Source organism: Squalius cephalus (genome assembly GCF_949319135.1).
Source record: "Squalius cephalus genome assembly, chromosome: 3".
Lineage (NCBI taxonomy): Eukaryota > Metazoa > Chordata > Actinopteri > Cypriniformes > Leuciscidae > Squalius > Squalius cephalus.
In genome coordinates this window covers 16,857,323-16,876,794 of record NC_137124.1, presented here as the reverse complement: position 1 = coordinate 16,876,794, position 19,472 = coordinate 16,857,323, and the positions used below count along the sequence as shown (strand labels likewise).

The window sequence follows — 19,472 nt, the reverse complement described above, 5'->3', positions numbered from 1 at the left end:
GTTGCTGTTTGAGCATAAACAACATCTGCAAAGTTACAACGTTCAAAGTTCAAAGCAAAGGGAGATATTTTATTTTAAAGAAATTGCTTTTTAAGGACTACAACAAACGGCTGGTAGGGACTACACAACATTCCTCCCGGGTTAGTGACATCACCAACCCTAAAACTGTTTTTTGTTTTTTTTAAAACGCCTCCGGAACACGATTTATAGATTATCATGACAGAATATGCTAATCAATGACTAGAAGATAGTTGACTCCACATCAGCTACATAAATTCATCAACTAACCATTCAGAAATGTTGTCTACATGTTGTCACTTCTTCTTGAGCCTCGTGTCCATCATTGTCTGAATCCGGTTTGAACATAAAAGGCTAAAAGATTTGACATTTTCAGTGCATGTCTGTGTGAGTTCAAGCTGTTGAAGCTCCGCCCTCTGTGCCGGGAGCAGCAGCTCATTTGCATTTAAAGGAACAGACACAAAAACGGTGTGTTTTTGCTCACCCTCAAAAAGTGACAACTTTAACAAGCTATATAAAAATATCTGTGGGGTATTTTGAGCTAAAACTTCACATACACACTCTGGGGACATCAGAGATCTTGTGAAAAGGGCATTATACCACCCCTTTAAGGTACTGTATGCTTTTACCTTTCTAAGTTATGAGTTATTAGCTTTGTTTAATGACAAAACAGGTGAAACCATTCATAGTCTTGAATGTAGGACAAAAGCCATATTTGATCTGAGTATGAATGATGTGGCTTGGCTCTTTTGACCCATCGAACACCTAAGCCTCCCTTACAATCAACTTGCAATACCCTTGCAACCGTCACACGCGTCACGCGTCATCACATATTCTTCAGAAAATTTAAAAATGTAGTTGCAGTTTGCATTTACCAATCAGATGATGCCATGATCTCAACAGTCCAAGTCTAGCACAAGATCAGTGGCCTATATCGGGCTACGCCCGTACGATATACGAACTACGCTGATGAAACAGTCCAGTCCATCTAGGATTAAGGATGACTTCTTGACAAAGAAGGATTGACAAAATCAAACTATGAAAGAAATTAAAAGGGCTGACAAGTATAACTAATATATCTATAAACCTGAAGAACAAACACTTAAGAGCAGAAAAGTGGTTGGGGTTTAAGACAAAGTCATTAGTTTCACACTTCATAGAACACAGAGTGCTTGGAATGATAAAACCACACTAAAACCTTTTTCCAGATTGTTTGCTGATTGTTTGCCCAGGTTGGCTCTGCAATACAGCAGAAATAAAAGGTCCCTGAAGCCAAACATGCATTACAGCATCTCTTCTGACTTCATTGCTGGCTCTAAGATATCGAGGCAGGTAGGAAACCAGCACAAAGTTTTATTGTGAAAGGAAGAAGGAAAAAATTATAACAAATGGACAGAGGGGTGAGAGGAGAAGATATGAAACAAAAGAGGAGACATGGCCATGTGGCATGGAGGTTTGGATAGTGAGAGAGTGATGAGGCATGAAAAATGAGAAATAAGAAAATTATGAGGCTTGGGAGAGCACTGATACATTCGTGAGATGGGATGTTCTCCTTGTGTCTGGTGTGTGGTATGGAAGAGATCAGAGATACAAATGGAGAAAGAGGAAAGGAGGAGGAGATACAAAGTGGAAGAAGAAGAAGAAGAAGAAGAAGAAGAAGAAGAAGAAGAAGAAGAAGAAGAAGAAGAAGAAGAAGAAGAAGAAGAAGAAGAAGAAGAAGAAGAAGAAGAAGAAGAAGAAGAAGAAGAAGAAGAAGAGGCAAACAGTATTAGTACAACATCAGTGCACAGTGCAGACTAGCTCAATGGTCACTACATTTACAACTAAGGGATGAAACTGTGCTACTCAGTTCTTTATATCGAGCATGCATCGAGTGCAGACATGAGAGAATTAAACCATTAGAAATCCCAGAATTCATTGTGGGCGAACAACGTACGGAAGTCTGTAAGCTTAAACCGTGACAGCTTATGAAAGTAAATATTTGTCGTTTTGTTTAGTGTAATTTTAAAGGCACACTATGCAGTTTCCGTTTTTCTCAAACAACGACCCCTAGAGTCGCTGTGGAGTACTTGTATTTAACGTTACTGTCGTAAATACCACTCACGCAGAGCCGTCTCTGCACTCTTCCGACCGCGCTTTCTTCGTCGACTCTGCCATGATTCACGCCTGAAATGCGTGCTAGTGTCTTCCATAGAGGCTGCTTCAATGTTGTTGATGTATGTGACGTCGTGCCATAAAGCAAGAAATGCATAAAGAAATGATTTCGAAGCTGATATATTAAGGTACAAATCCTGCATAGTGTGCCTTTAATAAAGTTATAAGGATTGAGAAATAAAGGATTGAGAAATTACTGCAGATTCATCATCACGTGACAACTTCTTACGCAAATAAGATTGGGGAGAAGATAAGTTTGATTGGGTTTATTAATTTATTTACAAATATAACAATTATAAATTTATTAAAATACCTACATTATATGCATAATTACTTTCAAGTTGAAAATATCATATATTTGTATATAGTAGCCCCCCTGTGCACATGTTCAGCCTGGAGATGTGTAAGACTTGAGCTGGAAGGATCGTGATTCGTGCTTGGAAAATACTAGAATCAAGAGTTGGAGACGTATTCGATTTCAGACTTGGAGAGGTATTAGACTGTAGAGTTGTTTACTGGAAGTCTGCCTGTCCCCTTGTCTGATGAATGTTTTCACTCTCACTGCGGCCCTCCAATGTTCCCATGTAATATATCATAACTACCGACGCGTCTCTTGATTTAAAACCAAATGCATGTTATTGCGAGCAAGACTGTGGCTGTCATGTGTGCACAAAAGCATGCACAATTATATGCATACATATGAACAGAAAAAACAACACATTCAGCTTTACAGAAACTAAATCTAGCGAGAGTACATTTTTATTGACTCTAGAGACCATATGGGGGTGTTATTGGTCACAGGCTGCAGGGGGGTAAAAAGGAGGAGGAAATAGACAGAGGGAGCAGGAGGAGGTCAAACACAAAAAACACGATTGCAAAATTTCCTTACACAGTACCTAGCCAACATTTCCCAGATTCCTTCTACTTTCCTCTTTTCTGAAAGTTTTTTCCCCCCCTGGGATAGATTTATGTTTATCTAGGGGCTTGCATGTGGAATCTGGGGCGTTCTGCTGAAGGTAAATATTTACGAGCCCCCTATTTAAGGAAATAAAACAGTGTCTCTTCTTCAACTAGCCTTGACCTTTGACATCTGACAACCGGTCCTTGTCACACACCAGCTGAGATGCATTATGGTGTCTGGAGATGAATTACATGGGCTAGGTTAACCCTTAATGTGACACTGGATAAAATGTCAGGTCATTATAGCACTACTGGAATGCTAGAGTCAAACAAAACCCAACACATCTCTACAAATGGTGTCATTCATCTTTTCTCTGTATCCGTTCATCCTGTTTTACTTTCAAGAAATAGTGGCAAGAGGTCAGTTCAGATAAAATGGCCTTTAGTCTTGTTATTAAGCACTGTTTATCAAGACAATGCAGGCTTTGCAGTAAATTCTAATGATACTCAGAGCATCTTTCTTCTTAAAATCCCTACGGATCAACTAAAGATTAAAAACTTGACCTGTGGGAACAAATTTGATCCAGGCAATAACTTTTCTCTGCATAGAAGCAAAACAACACGTCCGGAAAAATACTGCTAATATCTGAGACTCAAAAACATGACCTTTCCAGGGTCAGCTTTTTGTCCATCAGCTTTTTGTGGTATGATATATTGCATTCATTATTAAACAGCACCCAGATCCAACACAAAAAAACCCTGGCCTTCATTTTGTTTTTCCGGTGGCTTCCATAGAGAGTGCCAACCCCTTCTGGCCTGCTATGAGTTTGTATTCAGTCATTAATTAAAGCATTCTGCTGCTAATCAACAGCCAGACAGAAGTTAATTGTGAGAAATGCTATTGCCCTGACAACATGTGATTGCAATTCACAATTGAGTTTATGGCTATTGTTATCACATCCAAAATAATAGGACAAAGGAGAAGTATAGCTGATCTTCAGGTCTGCTTTGGTCAGTACCAAAGACTTTAGATATACAAAGACGGTGCACTCATATTACTATGAATCAGAATCAGAAAGCGCTTTATTGCCAAGTGTGCTTGCACACACAAGGAATTTTTCTTGGTACTGAAGCTTCCAGTGCACAAATACAAATACAACAAGAAACATGGTAATAAAAATTATATGAATGAATTTTTATTCATTTAAATGAATGGGAGAAAGTGCAGTGCGCAATATAGCAGAATAAGGACTTGTGTGCGTTCACACATCAACGTCAGCTCTCGCGTCAGCACAACATGCATGTGCCGTGGTGCTCTCGCAAACGCGTGTTGGAGATTAATATTTTGTAAATAAAGTGGTAAATTATGCTTCTAGGCTGTCAATAGAGGTACAGAAAGCTCTCAAATTTCATTAAAAAGATCTTCATTTGTGTTCCCGAAGATGAACGAAAGTCTTACGGGTTTGGAACGACATTAGGGTGAGTAATTAATGACAGAATTTTCATTTCTGGATGAACCAACTCTTAAAAAGTCTGTCTCGATATGGAGTGGTCCGTTGCATTAATTTGCGTTACATCTGTTTGCTCTTTTTAGAAGATCCTTTTCAAGAAGTTGAATTCAGAAAAAAGATAAAAGAAAAAGAAAAAACATTTAAGAAATTTGTTAAGAAGTTTTGGAAATTCAAGTATTCTTAATTTTTTTCTAATTTAATAAAATAATAAGAAAATAGCAGTTACACAGAATTTTATTCTTAAGAACGTTTCATGAATCTGGCCCCAATTACTCTAACAGCACCGCAGATTAAAGAGTTGGCAGCATTATTCTGTGCAGTCAGGCAGACAGTCATTTTTTTAAATTATTATTTACAGCATTGCAAAACTAGTTTGTGGTGAGATGGGTTGATTAAGCTATAATAGCTTTGATAAACCTAGTCAATTACAGTAAGAACACTTTTAGTCAAAGACATTTATGAGCAAAATTTCTCACTATTCCAAAAACTATTTCTCAAAAGACCAGATTCATTGAGTTATGCCTGTTTAATATAAAGACTTTAAAATAAGATTTATAATAGACTTCAAGGCATTTACACATGACATCTCATGGGGATTGAGTGTCTCTGCTGAGATATGAAATACCGCTACAAAGTGACAAAGTGGGAAAGCAAACGAGCAATAAAAACATCTGTTGAAAGGTCAGCCCTCCATCACATAAAATCTGCAGTTCACCCCGTGTTTGTACATCTAACACTTTCCTGCCACCTCATTCCTCAGTTTAATTAGTCAGTTTGATTATTTTAGAACTGTCTCAATATGAGCTCATTTTTACCACAGCATGAAAGATAGCTTTATTAGGACCGCACTTCATGAGCGTAAACGAAAATAGATCTTAATTTAAATGAAGCATTGCTTTTTCTTCAAGCAATTTTATGAGGTGGGCAAAAAGTAGGGATGCCAGATTAAGATGAAGTTAGGTAAACTGCAAAAAAGTGTTGACATAGCATATTATGTGTGGTATACTGCAGTGCACAAAGAGGTGATTGTGAATGTTTTAAATCATGTTTATGGTTTTGTTATGAAAGCAAAAAGGGAGCTAAAGCACCACTTTGGCATCACGCTTCATTGTCCCATCTATTTGTATGCTGTTTTCTCTGTCACTATGGATATTTGGTGGAAGTGTTTCTTTTACTTCATTTCAGGAGAGGAATTGGCATTCAATTCACATTTCAGCCTTATACATCCCTAAGCAAATTTATTGAGTAATAAACTGGACTTGTCTCTAGGAACTCAATCCATTTCTTCAAAGCTTTTAAACTGAAATGGAAAACCCAAACTTTGCATACAGGTTACACTCACGACCCTTACCTGTGCACTCATGTTGAAGTCCTTTTCCGTAGTATCCCCTCTCACACACACAGTCGTACTGTCCTGTGTGCGTACCGCATTTACAGCTGGCCATTATGTCACAACAGTTATTTTCCTCTTCACACAATGATGAACACTGGGCTGGATCTTCCTGAATATAACTTCCAGTTGGTAGATCTGGAAAAGAAAATGGCATTGAATATCAGACTTTGGACTGTTCTCTGATGCAAAAAAATAATAATTTATTAGCTCAAAAAAATCATTTTGGCCTCACAATTCATCCAATCCTACCAGTCTAACTGAAGTCCAAGCTGCTCTGGAAAAGTGAGCTTGTGTTTCAGTATTGGCATCTTCTGCATTACTAACTATAAAAACCTTCACTTTGGCAGGAGCATTTTGTCTCCCTAAATACAAACAAATGCACTGCTCCAGATGTTGGCATAGACAGACAGGCTATGCAGCTGGAGGAGTCTGCACAATCTTGGACAAAGGATACGACAGACATGATATCTCAACGGGAGGTGAGAACAAACGATGCGCCAGCTTTAGTCGGGCCTTCCCTTGCCCAAAGCTAACGAGTGATCTTTTGCGATCCAGAAGGGCTCTTTGTTTTATATCTCTCTGGGTTCAGCGTAGGTGGGTGATATCATTGTGAAGAAAGGGGTCTTTTGAGTTCATGTGGCTGACTGAGCTCAGAGCTCTGTGATAAGAAGAATCTGCTATAACCAGACAGCCAAAGGAAATAATAACACTGAATTATTTCCGTACCAGTTTTCTTTTACACTGGGATTAACAAGGGCTCATATTTGTCAGGCTCAGGAAAAATGTGATAAATTGGCCTTCAATTTGACTTTACAAACATTCGCCATGGTAACCATAGTTTCTGTTTAAATATCACAGCTACTATATTACTACAACAGATTGGTATTAGTCACCACTGACATCCAAAGAAAGCTTTGAATATGACGCCATACTGATTTGTCATGCCATGCCATGATGACTAGTATTTAGTGAAAACTATGGTTAATATGGTAAATATTATTAAAGATTAGATTTATATAAAGATTGTATATAAAATATCACAACAGAGTAGGCTACTTTATAGCCTTCGCACACTTACCCGTTGGTTAACACCTTTTAAAACTCCTGTTAAAGCTCTTCTTTATGATTTAGCTGCTACATTTTTAATTTTGGCAGGTGTTTCAGCTCCACTTTTGATAGTTGTGCCAGAGGTGCTAAAATGTTGTGTAGCAACAAAACCGTTAATAAAATAAAATGTTTACCTCATTAAATATTAATACAAAGTTGCAGAAACCTGTACACTCCTTTAGTGTAAATATTTGAGCAAATGGGAACACAGACAAATAATGTAATTCTCTCATTCACCGCTATAACGTTAGATGTTTACCCAACTATATGACTACTTCCGCTTCTGAGAAACCCATAACCTATAAAACTTAGTTTACCCAAGGTTAATAATGACGATGTGTCAACATTTTCAGCTCAAATAGTAAAAGAAAAACTCAACGATAGTGTTTTCGCAACCTTTAAAAAGAGGAAGAAAATAGAGAGAGACTGATAACGGCAGTCAGAAGTGAGAAATACGTCAATTTTACGTCACTCTCACATCCGCTGTAAAGTTATTATAAATACCTTCACAGGAACATTATTTTTTTTTTTATATATATATTTTTTATGCAAAGGTAAGGTAGGCTAATATAATACTAAGTATAGAGTTGTACATACAATGTACATACATTTTTTTTTTTTTTTTATTAAATATAAAAACTTTGCAGGTTACGATCTACGATGCTGATGATGATGACCGTTAAAACGCGTCGTCACAGTCTGTGAAAAGGGTCCAATCCATTCTGAATACTCACCTTCATGAAGTGCGCGTCGAGCCAACGCTTCAAATTCAGCAAAGTTGTGCACTAAGTAGCAGTGCTGATCTTTGGGATGTGAGGCCATGTCGTGCAGCTCGCGGATGTTTCCCTGCCAAATGCCCAGTGTGAAAATCTCCACGCCTCTCTCCCTCAACGCTGTCGCCACAGGCCGCGGGTCTCCGCCGTTTGAGTAACCGTCAGTGATGAGGAAGATCGCCTTCGTGGCGTTATCCCGTGACTGCCTCAGGATTTGCTGTGAGGTAAAAGACAGAAAGTGAAATACAGCATTAACTGACTGAGTTAAACTTCTGTGTCTAAATTCATTTTGAAATGTCTCAAAGTGGTTCCCAGTGTAGCATATTCTCAATTATATTAAAACACACATTAATACAAATTATTCCATGCTAACCTATGATTTATAATTTTCACTTTATTTTGATAAAAAAAATTATAGATGACATATAGACACTTCATTTATTCAAACAACACTTTAATTTCATGATTGAGTTACAAATGGTCAAAATATTGAAGGAATATGACTTATGTGAAGAACAAACCGATATTCTCAGTGAGTTGAATGGCATATTCGGCACAAAGAGAACTTGTGTGAATATAAAGATTTTTAGCATAAAACGACTTTCAGTTCTTTCCTCGTGCAAAGCTGCGCGCTGTATGGCTTCATAAGAACATAATACATAAGGTGCATAGTATACTTTTATGGTACTTTTATGATACATTTCATTTGTCATTCTGACTGTCTATGTGACTCATGCGATTGCAGGCATCATAATGTGTTACTCTTTTTTTGTTCAACTTTTCCTTAAAGCTACAATATGTCATTTTTTTCCCGCCGCTAACCTCTTACAATAACAAAGACGTAGATTGATGACGCAGTGAATAAGCAGAATGGAACTTTTCGTCATGCCGATGGATCTAATAATGTTTATGGGCAATAATGTTTATGGATGAGTGAATACATTCATGTTTTTTAACATGACTGTGGTATGAAGTATAGGTCACAATTGCTAATGAGAGACAGATATCCAGCGCCACATGCGAGTCCCACGGATATAAAGGAATGAGGACATTTCATATACCGAACTACCTGCAAGTGCAGAATTACGACTCAAACTGGTCAGTTTATGTAACAAAAGTGAAGCCCTGTCAAGTCGAAGTTTGTCGTGGACGACAAGTGAGAAAATCTCTTCATTTTCTCCAAGGGTGCTCTAAGTGGAGCGCAATTTACTGTCATGTTGCTTCAGACAGAGAGCGAAGAGGGGCTTGTGAAAGTCAATAGACAAGGCCAATTCAAGGACTGCTTGAAAACGGAGCAGCTTTGCTCTTTATTGTCTAATTGGCTGCAGTTCAAGCATTTCAGACAGCAACAATTACAAAGCCTGGAGCCTGACTTGCATCCAATTACACACACATAGGGAAAGGATACGAGCACACACCTCAAATCTGGAATCCCCATGCATCAGTGCTTTTCACTGTCTTTCTCTCTCTCTAACACACACAGACCCAGACACAAATATACAGATGCTGCCGATTGTCACCACAGTGATGTCACTGTGGTCAGGCCCCAAGGGTGTAGGTCCATGGTCTAAAACAGGGTGTGATTGTGGCCGTTTATGGGGTGGCAGCTCAAAGAAGCTGAAGGCATAAGGGGTTTTAGATATGAGTCAGAGGTGGTCATGGTACACAAACATGTCTGCACATCATTAGAGGAGGATAGACAGAACTGTCGGAGATCACAGAAATAGGAGAAAGAAAACAGCTACTGGCGCACTGAGATGTGTAATTTGACAAACTTATTAGCAACCACATATACTGTGTTTGCACCCACAGAATTACACACTACTTTAGTCACTCCTATATTATAAACCCACTTGATTTTTATACACAAACACACCGACACATCTAGTCCCTCATCAAAGCAGTAGTTGTTAACCGCTTACGTTAGTGGCTAATCTCATTAGCTCAGTTAAAAGGTAGTTTGTGACAAAACAATGTTTACAAGTTATTTAGGCAATCACAGCATTTTGAGTATATAAACAGCTGTTTGTTTCACTCCTAGTGACAAATTTTCTCTACTCAATTTTTTGTAATAGTTTACAAATGCTATTCATTTGAGTTTAGGCCGAATGGCATCCTAAGACACTTTGTAAGAACTGAGGGTCACATGTAAAGTAGTCTTAGCCTCAGATATTACACCATCTGTTGCTGACCATCTCACGCATGTTGCTGCAAAGTATTTGCTCAGTCTGTTAAGCTTTGATGTTAAGGTTGACTTTACACAACTTCTGGGAGTAAGAGAACAGGTTTTTTTTTTTTTTTTTTTTTTTTAGACCACCTGGGCACAAAGTTGTGTTTACAGCAGGGTTCACCAATCTCGGTCCTGAAGGGCCGCTGTCCTGCAGAGTTTAGCTCCAACCAGCTCCAACACACCTGTTTGAAAGTTTCTAGTATGCCTAATGAGACCTTGATTAGCTGGTTCAGGTGTGTTTAATTGTGGTTGGAGCTAAACTCTGCAGGACAGCGGCCCTCCAGGACCGAGATTGGTGAACCCTGGTTTACAGGGTACCAGGTTGATACAACAACAGGCAAAATCATATTCAGCTATTTTTGGTGTTCTCTACAATTGTTTGCTGCGATTACGGTCTTTTTTTCATACCGGTCCAATTCTATATCTCGCCTTAAATAGCATGTGAAAATAAAACGTACTTAACATGTCAGTCAGACAGCTTTTCTTGTCTAGACAAACAGTCCTCGGGTAGAAAAAGCTGCAGTGTGGACCAGACATTATGCTGTATGTATAATAATAATATTAATAATTATTAATTATATAATTAATAATAATAATTTGACTATACTAAATGTATAGTCAAAGATCAAGCCTCAGCTGTGTGTTTGAATGCATGTCTGAATATGTTTGTGTTTTTTAGCAAGTATGATTAATATACAACATTAATCCTGCTTTGTCATATGGATATCTTTAAAAATGGCACACTGTATAATGTTGGCTTACTTAGCGTGATCTACGTACAAACGTGTATTTGTTTTAGAAGAGGAACCCCAGCAGCCTATGAGTCTCTGCTGTCAGTGATAGGAGAAAGGCCAGAGACTTTCTGAGACTTTTTACTTTTGATATATATGTTTTGAAAGAAATTAATACTTTATTCAGCAAGGATGCGTACAGTAAATAATCAAAAGGGACTGGAAAGACTTTTAAGTTGTTACAAAAAAATTATATTTCAAATTTTTAAACATTCTATTCATCAAAGAATCCTGAAGAAATGTTACTTTAACACCAAATCAGCATATTAGGATAATTTCTAAAGGACCATGTGACACTGACGACTGAAGTAATGGCTTCTGGAAATTCAGCTTTGCCATCGCAGGAATAAGCTACATTATAAATATATTAAAATTGAAATGGATTGTAATAATATTTCACAATATTATTGTTTTTGGTCAATATCACTATTTTGTTCCTCACAATATTACTGCATTTTTGATCAAATAAGCATAAGATACTTCTTTCAACAACATTAAAACATTTTTTTAAAAACCAACCCCAAACGTTTGAACAGTAGTGTACATCACTATGTGACCACTAGATCAGCAAGATATTAAATATATTTGTGGATCTATGAATTTATCTTGTGACCTACAGAATCCTGAGCTGTGTCTGAAATAGTGCACTATTTCAGGTGTCACTGTCAGCCATTTTTATAATATAGTATATAGTGCACTTGGTCATTAATTTCCATGTTGGGGTCGACATGTCTGCACAGGATCTCACTTTCTTTGATCAGTGAGTCTTTTACAACTGCTAATGTAGACATAATCCTCTGTCCAGTTCCTGTATTGGGTTAATGGGCATGCTTAGTGGACCATGATCATCACACAGGGTATTCTATTTCAAAACCTTGCAGATACCTTACCATGTTATAAAGCTGATCTTAGGTCTGTAATCTCTAAAAAGACACAATGTTAATAACTAAACGCAGGGATGTTTCCCATAGTTGTGAGTGTTATTGCAGATTGCTGAAATCAGTGTAATACTGCAGAAAATGAAAATAAAAATAAAAATGTCTCTTTATTTTGAATAGGGTCGTTGAGGAGGTATATCTCCATTTGAAGCATTCCAGAATAGACTAAACATGCGACCTGAGTGCATTCATTTGCTTGGTTGGAGGTCTGAGCTGTTTTGACATGTTATGGTTCCAGTGGCAAAGAATACCAGCAACATGAACCTACAAAGCAAAAACAAGCCCACTAGATGGACCCAACCATTTCAAGCCATAGTCCTGAGCATAAGAAACCGCTCACTGTGCAATTACTAGATATTTTTCCACAAGTCTGCAATAAATCCTGTAAAAAAACATTTGAGGGTAAACATTTTGCTCTGCAAATCTGAGCTGTTGAAACCCTAGATATAAACCACAGTTTGATTTTGCACATGGGAGACTGCCGTTGCATGCCTGAAATTTATATGCCTCCCACTGTGCACTAGTATGTTCTCCTTTAGTTCTCCTTGAGTGATTACAATTGATTTAATTTCCTCAACATGTCAGACACACTCGGCCAGCTACACCTCATTTAGAAGGACAGGAACAGAGAGTGTTAGACTAATGGATGGGAGAGGCCGATACATTTACTGACTGCCAGAAGTCCCTAGGTCCTTATTACAGTTCTCTCTGTCTGTGAAGTGAATTGAATAAAATGTGTAAGTGTGCGTGGATGGATGGAGTTTGAATGAAGGGGGCATAATTGGTCTGGATAAAACACTGGGACACAGGGTTTTTGTAGTATGGTTAGTTGGTTCCTGTCAAAACACAATTTATTAAGCTGAAGACATTGAGACAGAGAGGAAATCATTTTTAAAAGAAAGATGGCCTTGACAGTATTTCATATAATGCAATGGCAAATTTGGTCTTTCTGGTCCATGCAAGAAAAAAGTTAGGCAAGAGCAAAAAGAGTCTGGAGTTGGTCTGTTAAATTAGATTTCTGTTATTTTGGATCTTCGTGCCTAAACGGAGACTAAAAAATATCTTGAAGTGCTTTTTATGAAATGTATTGTGACATTCCGTGTAATTGAAAGCAAATTTGAATGATGGGGGTAAATGCTTGTGAAACCAAACCATCCTCATCAATATAACCAGACTCTTAGTCTGCCAGATGACAAAGAGATAAATGACACAATATCCACAAGCCACCAAATAGATGTCTATGGAGAAGAGAAAAACTCTGTGAAATAAAAACAATTTGGACAAAATGATTCTAAAACAAAAATTGGTGACAGGAGATCCAGGATATTTGTGGATTTTTTTTTTTACTTTCATTTTTTTGTTTTTACATTGGAGTGAACTAAATAATGTGGTTTAAAGAAAAACTATTTAATGTAGCCTTATTTACTTGAGTAATTTGCTTAATCAAACCACAGTGTGATTAAATTTGTTTTTTGAGACCAACACAAAGGGGTGAAATAACAGCTAAATTAACAAGATAGCCAATAAACAAGCCTTGGCTTTATTGTGGAGTACAGCAGACATTGTCAGTTGATATTTTTTTTATTTTTATATATGCCTTGTGCTTATCCTAGATGCCAAGTTATGAACCACATTTATTTAAGATGTAAAAATGCACTAAATGAGCATGTCGCTAGCAACAGCAAGGTCATGGGTTTGATTCCCAGAAAATGCAGATAATCATTAAAAAATGTTAGATATTTTAAGTTGCTTTAAACAAAAACATCCACCAAATGTATAAGTGTAAGTGCATGTAGACTACATCTTGCCTCAAATCCTTTTGAACCCCGTCTTCTGTTTACCTCACCTACTGTCCTTCATTCCTCCCTTTCTCTGCTAAACCAGAGCTGTGGTTTGAGCTGCAGACGTTCTCTGCTCTGAGGCTGAGCACAGGAGAGTTCTCTGACAGTTAAACTCTAATCTGTTCTGTCTATTACAGTGATCCTGTCTCTGTTCTGGGCTTCCCCAACGTTTGGTTTAGTAAAAAAAAAAAAAAGCCTTGAGGGCCCAGAGCTGAAGAGTGTCCGCATTCCTCAATCCACCCCAGCTGGATCTGATTTAAAAACACCTGGTTGAGGAGTAGTGATATCACTTATCTTGATTGAGACTTATCTGGTTCATTTTAATATGTGGATTGAGTATAGAAGATGTGGAACTGATGTAGTTTTGAATAGATGCTGTACACTGACATAAACATAATAGAAGAATCTTTTTAGAAAACAAAATATTTAAATTATTAATTTTATCTAAAATAAAATGCCCATAAAATTTTCTTCATGGTTTTTGATGGAAGTCATCCAGTAGTGTAACCCATCCACCCATCAAAAAAACGCTGCCAATGCCTTGCCAGAGAAGAGGTTAGTTGAAGAAAATGCTTATATTATAATTTAGAACACCAATAACTACAATTAGTTGCCTGTGAATAACAACAGTGCATATTTTGATATTATGTGAAAGTTTTTCACAATTCCCTTCATGATCATTACTGCACATGTGGAAGACCTGAAGCTACAAAGAGAATTTTTGTTGTTGTTGAATCTTTGATTAAAAAAAAAAAGCATGTTAACTATTGAAATCAAAAAAGAAAGAAAGTGTCAAACAAACTGCACGAGAGAGTATTAATCAAATCATAAACTCACACTTCTGAGCCAAACTAATTGTACATAATTTTAGCAACAACCAATGCCAAATACAGCACGTTGTAATGCATCCTAAAACGAATTCGCATTGGGTCTCATCTTCAAAAGCATTGTGAATCACTGAAATATCTAGAAATTCACAACAGCACCTAGGTAAGATGTCTTCCACACCCGTGTCTAGGAAGCACACAGGTCAATAAAGCACAGTGGGTAGAGGGAGAAATCTATTTTCAGAGAACAGACCGTGTGCTGCTGTTGACAGGATGAACTGTTTTCCATTTCAACACTTCCTTGGCTTCTCCTCTGTGGTATGTCCTACCCCTCCCCCTTAACACACATGTACACAATCACATACGTGAATGTTCACAGTCGCAGACACACAATACACACTAAGTGCTACCTAGAGTGTTTTGGGTAAAACCCCATTTTTTTCATCTTTTTCTTTTTTGCTTTGAACTCTAAAGGGCATAACTGTGGCCTTAGCTGTAAGGTATTTTAAGTGAGACTCCTGGAAAGCCTGTACAGAGTTGCCAATTACTATCCCTCATATCAGTCAATCGTACCTCATGGTATCAAATTAGGCCAATCTACGTTTTAATGTAACTGACTAAAAAAAAGTTATGAACCATTGTAAACAAATAAAATTGATGACTAACTTTATGCAACCGGCCACAGGTGCCTTTAAGAAGTTCTGCCTCTGGAATTTGACAGTTCTTTTAGATAAAAGTGTTTCTGAAACTTTGCATTCTTTTAGAGTAATATTGCCTTTACAATTTCAGGCTGCGTCTGAAAGCTGAAAAATGCTGCCTCCGCAGGTAGCATACGGAGGTAGGAAGGCAACAAGGCACATCCTGAAACTCAGAATTTAATGATCGTGTGACATCCTGTCTCCTGAGATACCTTCATCTGATCGATTTTTGAAGACAGCATAGATGTGTCATTCTTGCTATCCCACTATCTCATAGTTTGCTATCCCACAATCCTGTTGCGTTCCATTCCGGGACAGCTGAGCTAAAAACAATCTTTATAGTCTTAGTAATAATTATAATAGTGCTTATGAAACTTCACAGTCTTTTAGAATATCAGCTCGTCCTTTGTCCTATTTTTATATATATATATATATATATATATATATATACACACACACTACCGGTCAAAAGTTTTAGATCGTTACGATTTTTAATGTTTTTAAAAGAAGTCTCTTCTGCTCACCAAGGCTGCATTTAAAAACACAGTCATATTGTTAAATATTATTACAATTTAAAACGGCAAAGTAAAATGTAATTTATTCCTGTAATCAAAGCTGAATTTTCTGCATCATTACTCCAGTCTTCAGTGTCACATGATCCTTCAGAAATCATTATAATATGATGATTTGATGCTCAAGAAACATTTATGATTATTATCAATGTTTTATATATATATATATATATATATATATATATATACAGCACTGTGCAAAAGTCTTAGGCATGTTAATACCCCCCATCACCCCCCCCCCCCAAAAAAAAAATGGTTTTAAGTCAGTTATTTATATCTTTTACTGTAGTGTGTCAGTAGGAAATAGTTTACATTTCCAAACATTTTTTTTGCCATTAATTGTAATAATCCAGTGAGATTTCTTTATGCACAAGGAATCTGACAACAGCCAGGATGATCTGATCTCACCATCATCGAGTCCGTCTGTGATTACATGAAGAAACAGAAAAAACTGAGACAAACTACATCCAGAAGAACTGCGGGAACGTCTCCAAGATGCTTGAAGAAACATTATTAGGGTATTAACATGCCTAAGACTTTTGCACAGTACTGTATATATATATATATATATATATATATATATATATATAATTTCAATCAGAGGCATGTGCCAACAAATGTACCACTGGCCCTACCCTATGAATGTTGTATGTTGTGAAAGCAAAATTCCTGGATCCACACTCTTAATTTGAAACATTGTCAGACATCACCTGTTGACATTTATGACTCCCAAAGCCACAGTGGTCTCCTTAAACAAAAATAACATCTGGGAGTTGCAGGTGATTCTGGTTGATGAAGTGGGCCTCCACATATGTTATGCTCCCTTGGTGGTGCATGTATGCAGCTGGTGGAAAAAAAGCATGCTTTTATCTTCACATGCTTCAGAGCAGAAATGTGACCTCTTGCATTGTGACAGAAAATACCTCATGGGGCCAATAATAGTGCTAAAACAAACAGCAACTCTGTCTTTAGTCTATTATTTTCTTTTCTTTTTCTCTCAATAATATCATGCATTTCTTGGCAGTGCTGTAGACTGTGCTGGTGTTCCTGGTGGTGCAGACTGAGAACACCCCCACTGCTCTATATTTGACTTCCTCAAGCATCCAGTTACCACTAATCACTGTGTTGAAGCATTTTGCAGTGTATAAATGTTCCAAAATGCATTTGCGTGTGTAGATCTCAGGGTGTGGAATTGGGCACTTCTAGAGTTGAAAGTTGTGGTTAATAGCGGGAATAATCTGAGGGCAGACTAAAAGTTTGCCGTGAGGTGAAAACTGCAGGCAAGACAATTATAGTCCCAAAAGTTGTATTACTGTGAAATAATTTATGTTCTGTCTTAATGTCCCAGTAGCTACAGAGTGTTTGGTTACCAAATGAGCAGGGACATTATCAGGTCTCTATAGCAGTAGTTCTTGACTTTTTGACTCCAAGGCTCCCCATTGTTCACAAAAATATACAGGTCCCATGACTTTTCCAGTTGTTTGTGATATACTGGATAAATGTTAAGGGTAAACATTTTTAAAAATATGTTTTACATTTTCTACCCTATTAAAATATTTTAGAACTTGGCATACTTTGTTATGACTTTTCCATGTCCAGAAATTACACTTTTTTTACTTCATATATTGCCACAGTTTAAACTTAAAGAGTCCAAAGACAAAGATGAGTCACAGGTTCCAATCCAATGGTATTTAATAAAAGAATATCCAACACAACGTAACAGTGTGTTCAAAACACAAACAAAAGCCGACGATGAACCAAGGAAACACAGGAACTTAAGTATGCAGTGACAATGAACTAAAAAACTAAAAGGTGTGATGATCAAATGAAATGCCATTGTAACTGTTGGGGGTGGGAAAAGTGAACAAAGACAACAGGAAATAATGAAAAACAAAATAAAAGTCCATGAAAATTAAACTAAACGAACAAATGACTAAATATACGACATATCCAGTCAGTCATTCTAAATATGTATAAATTAATAAATAATATTTAGATTTATTTTTGTTTTAGATTATTTTAATGCTTGTTTTGTCTTATTTTAAATCATTTTAAGTCATCTTAAGGCCCACTCATAAGTTATTTGTGGGCCCCGGACCCCTGGATGAGAACAACTCAAGAACCAGAGGAGGTCCATCCATATAAATGGTTATAAACCCATATAAAAGTGATGGGTTTTTTTGTTTTTGTTTTTTGTTAATTTATTAGTTGGTGATATTAAATTTTTTTTTGGTTATTTTTGCCTTCTGTGGACAAAGAAACAATAACACGAGATGTGATTTTACCCAGCTATAAGTGTTCCTGCTTCCCTGCAGTAATCCAAAATGCTGGACAACTGATGGATGAATAACAGATGAAGGTTTTCTCATGCCATCATGTTGCATTCATTACATTTTACCATCACATATGTGTCCCAGACAATAAGACTCGTTCTCTCTTTTCTCATGCTGTCTCTCTTTGTAAGTCCATCCCTTTTTTAAGATTTTTTTTTCTGCTTAAATACTTGTTTATCATGTGTCTGATATAATTGGTGTCAAAAATCAATACACATATACAGTGCCCTCCACAATTATTGAACCCCCTGGTAAATATGATCAAAATTGGCTGTAAAAAATAAATCTGCATCGATTATCCTTGTGATCTTTCATTCAAAAAATGTGCAAAATTCTAACCTTTCATTGAAGTAAAAGAATTGAAAGTGGGGGGAAATCACATTATGAAATAAATGTTTTTCTCCAAAACATGTTGGCCACAATTATTGAAACCCCTAGAATTTTTTACGAGTAAAATATCTCTGAAGTATATTCCCATTAATATTTACCTTTTTTAGTACACCAGGGTGACTAGGAACATGAAACTGTCCAGCTATGACTTTGTGTTTCACAGGAGTTTAAATATGAGGAAACACAAAGGCCAAATCCCCTTAATCATCCATCACAATGAGTAAAACCACAGAATATAGTTCTGATGCGTAGCAAAAGATTGTTGAGCATCACAAACTAGAAAGTGGCTGTAAGACAATAGCTAAAGAATTGAAAATCCCCATTTTGACCATCAGGGCAATAATTAAGAAGTTATAACCAACTAAAGATGTTATGAATCTGCCAGGAAAAGGACGTGTGTCTATACTGTCTTAATGCACGGCGAGTATGAAAGTTTGAGTGGCCAAAGACTCTCCAAGGATCACAGATGGAGAATTGCAGAGATTAGTTGAGTCTTAGGGTCAGAAAGCCTAAAAAAAAAAATTATCAAACAACCCCTACATCCCCACATGTTGTTTGGGAGGGTTTAAAAAAAAAACCTCCTCGCTCATCCAAAAACAAATTCCAGCAAATTTAATTGTCAGACACGACTGGATCTTCAAACGGCACAGGGTTCTGTGGTCAGATGAGACTAAAACAGAGCTTTTTGGCAGCAAACACACTAGATGGGTTTGGTGAACACAAGGATAAAAAGTACCCCATGTGTACAATTTAATATACCATTGGATCTTTAATGTTGTGGGCATATTTTTCTGCTGGAGGTCCTGGACTTCTTGTTCAGATACATGGCATTGTGGGTTCTATCAAATATCAACAGATAAAAAATCAAAACCTGACGCCTTCTGCTAGAAATCTTATAATGGGCCGTGGTTGGATATTCCATCAGGACAACGATCCAAAACAAACATCAAAATCAAAACAAAAAATTGTTGTGGAGCACAAAATTAAGCTTCTGCC

At 37.1% G+C, this 19,472-nt stretch overlaps 2 protein-coding genes across 4 annotated transcripts in view; one reads left to right on the top strand and one right to left on the bottom strand.

Annotated features, from left to right (window-relative positions):
* Window positions 1–19,472, bottom strand: part of svep1 (sushi, von Willebrand factor type A, EGF and pentraxin domain containing 1) — a 75,642-nt gene that overhangs the window by 48,939 nt on the left and 7,231 nt on the right. For all 3 annotated transcript variants that reach the window (XM_079867416.1, XM_079867418.1, XM_079867417.1), the window contains exons 2-3: window positions 7,818–8,073; window positions 5,935–6,111 (exon numbers count right to left, since the gene is read on the bottom strand). In XM_079867416.1, coding sequence (XP_079723542.1) covers window positions 5,935–6,111; window positions 7,818–8,073 — 433 coding nt within the window. The remainder of the gene's footprint in view (window positions 1–5,934; window positions 6,112–7,817; window positions 8,074–19,472) is intronic.
* slc7a8a (solute carrier family 7 member 8a) overlaps window positions 8,026–19,472 on the top strand; it is a 46,711-nt gene continuing 35,264 nt past the window's right edge. The window contains exon 1 of the mRNA XM_079867427.1: window positions 8,026–8,075. The gene's annotated coding sequence lies outside the window, so the exon portion shown is untranslated. The remainder of the gene's footprint in view (window positions 8,076–19,472) is intronic.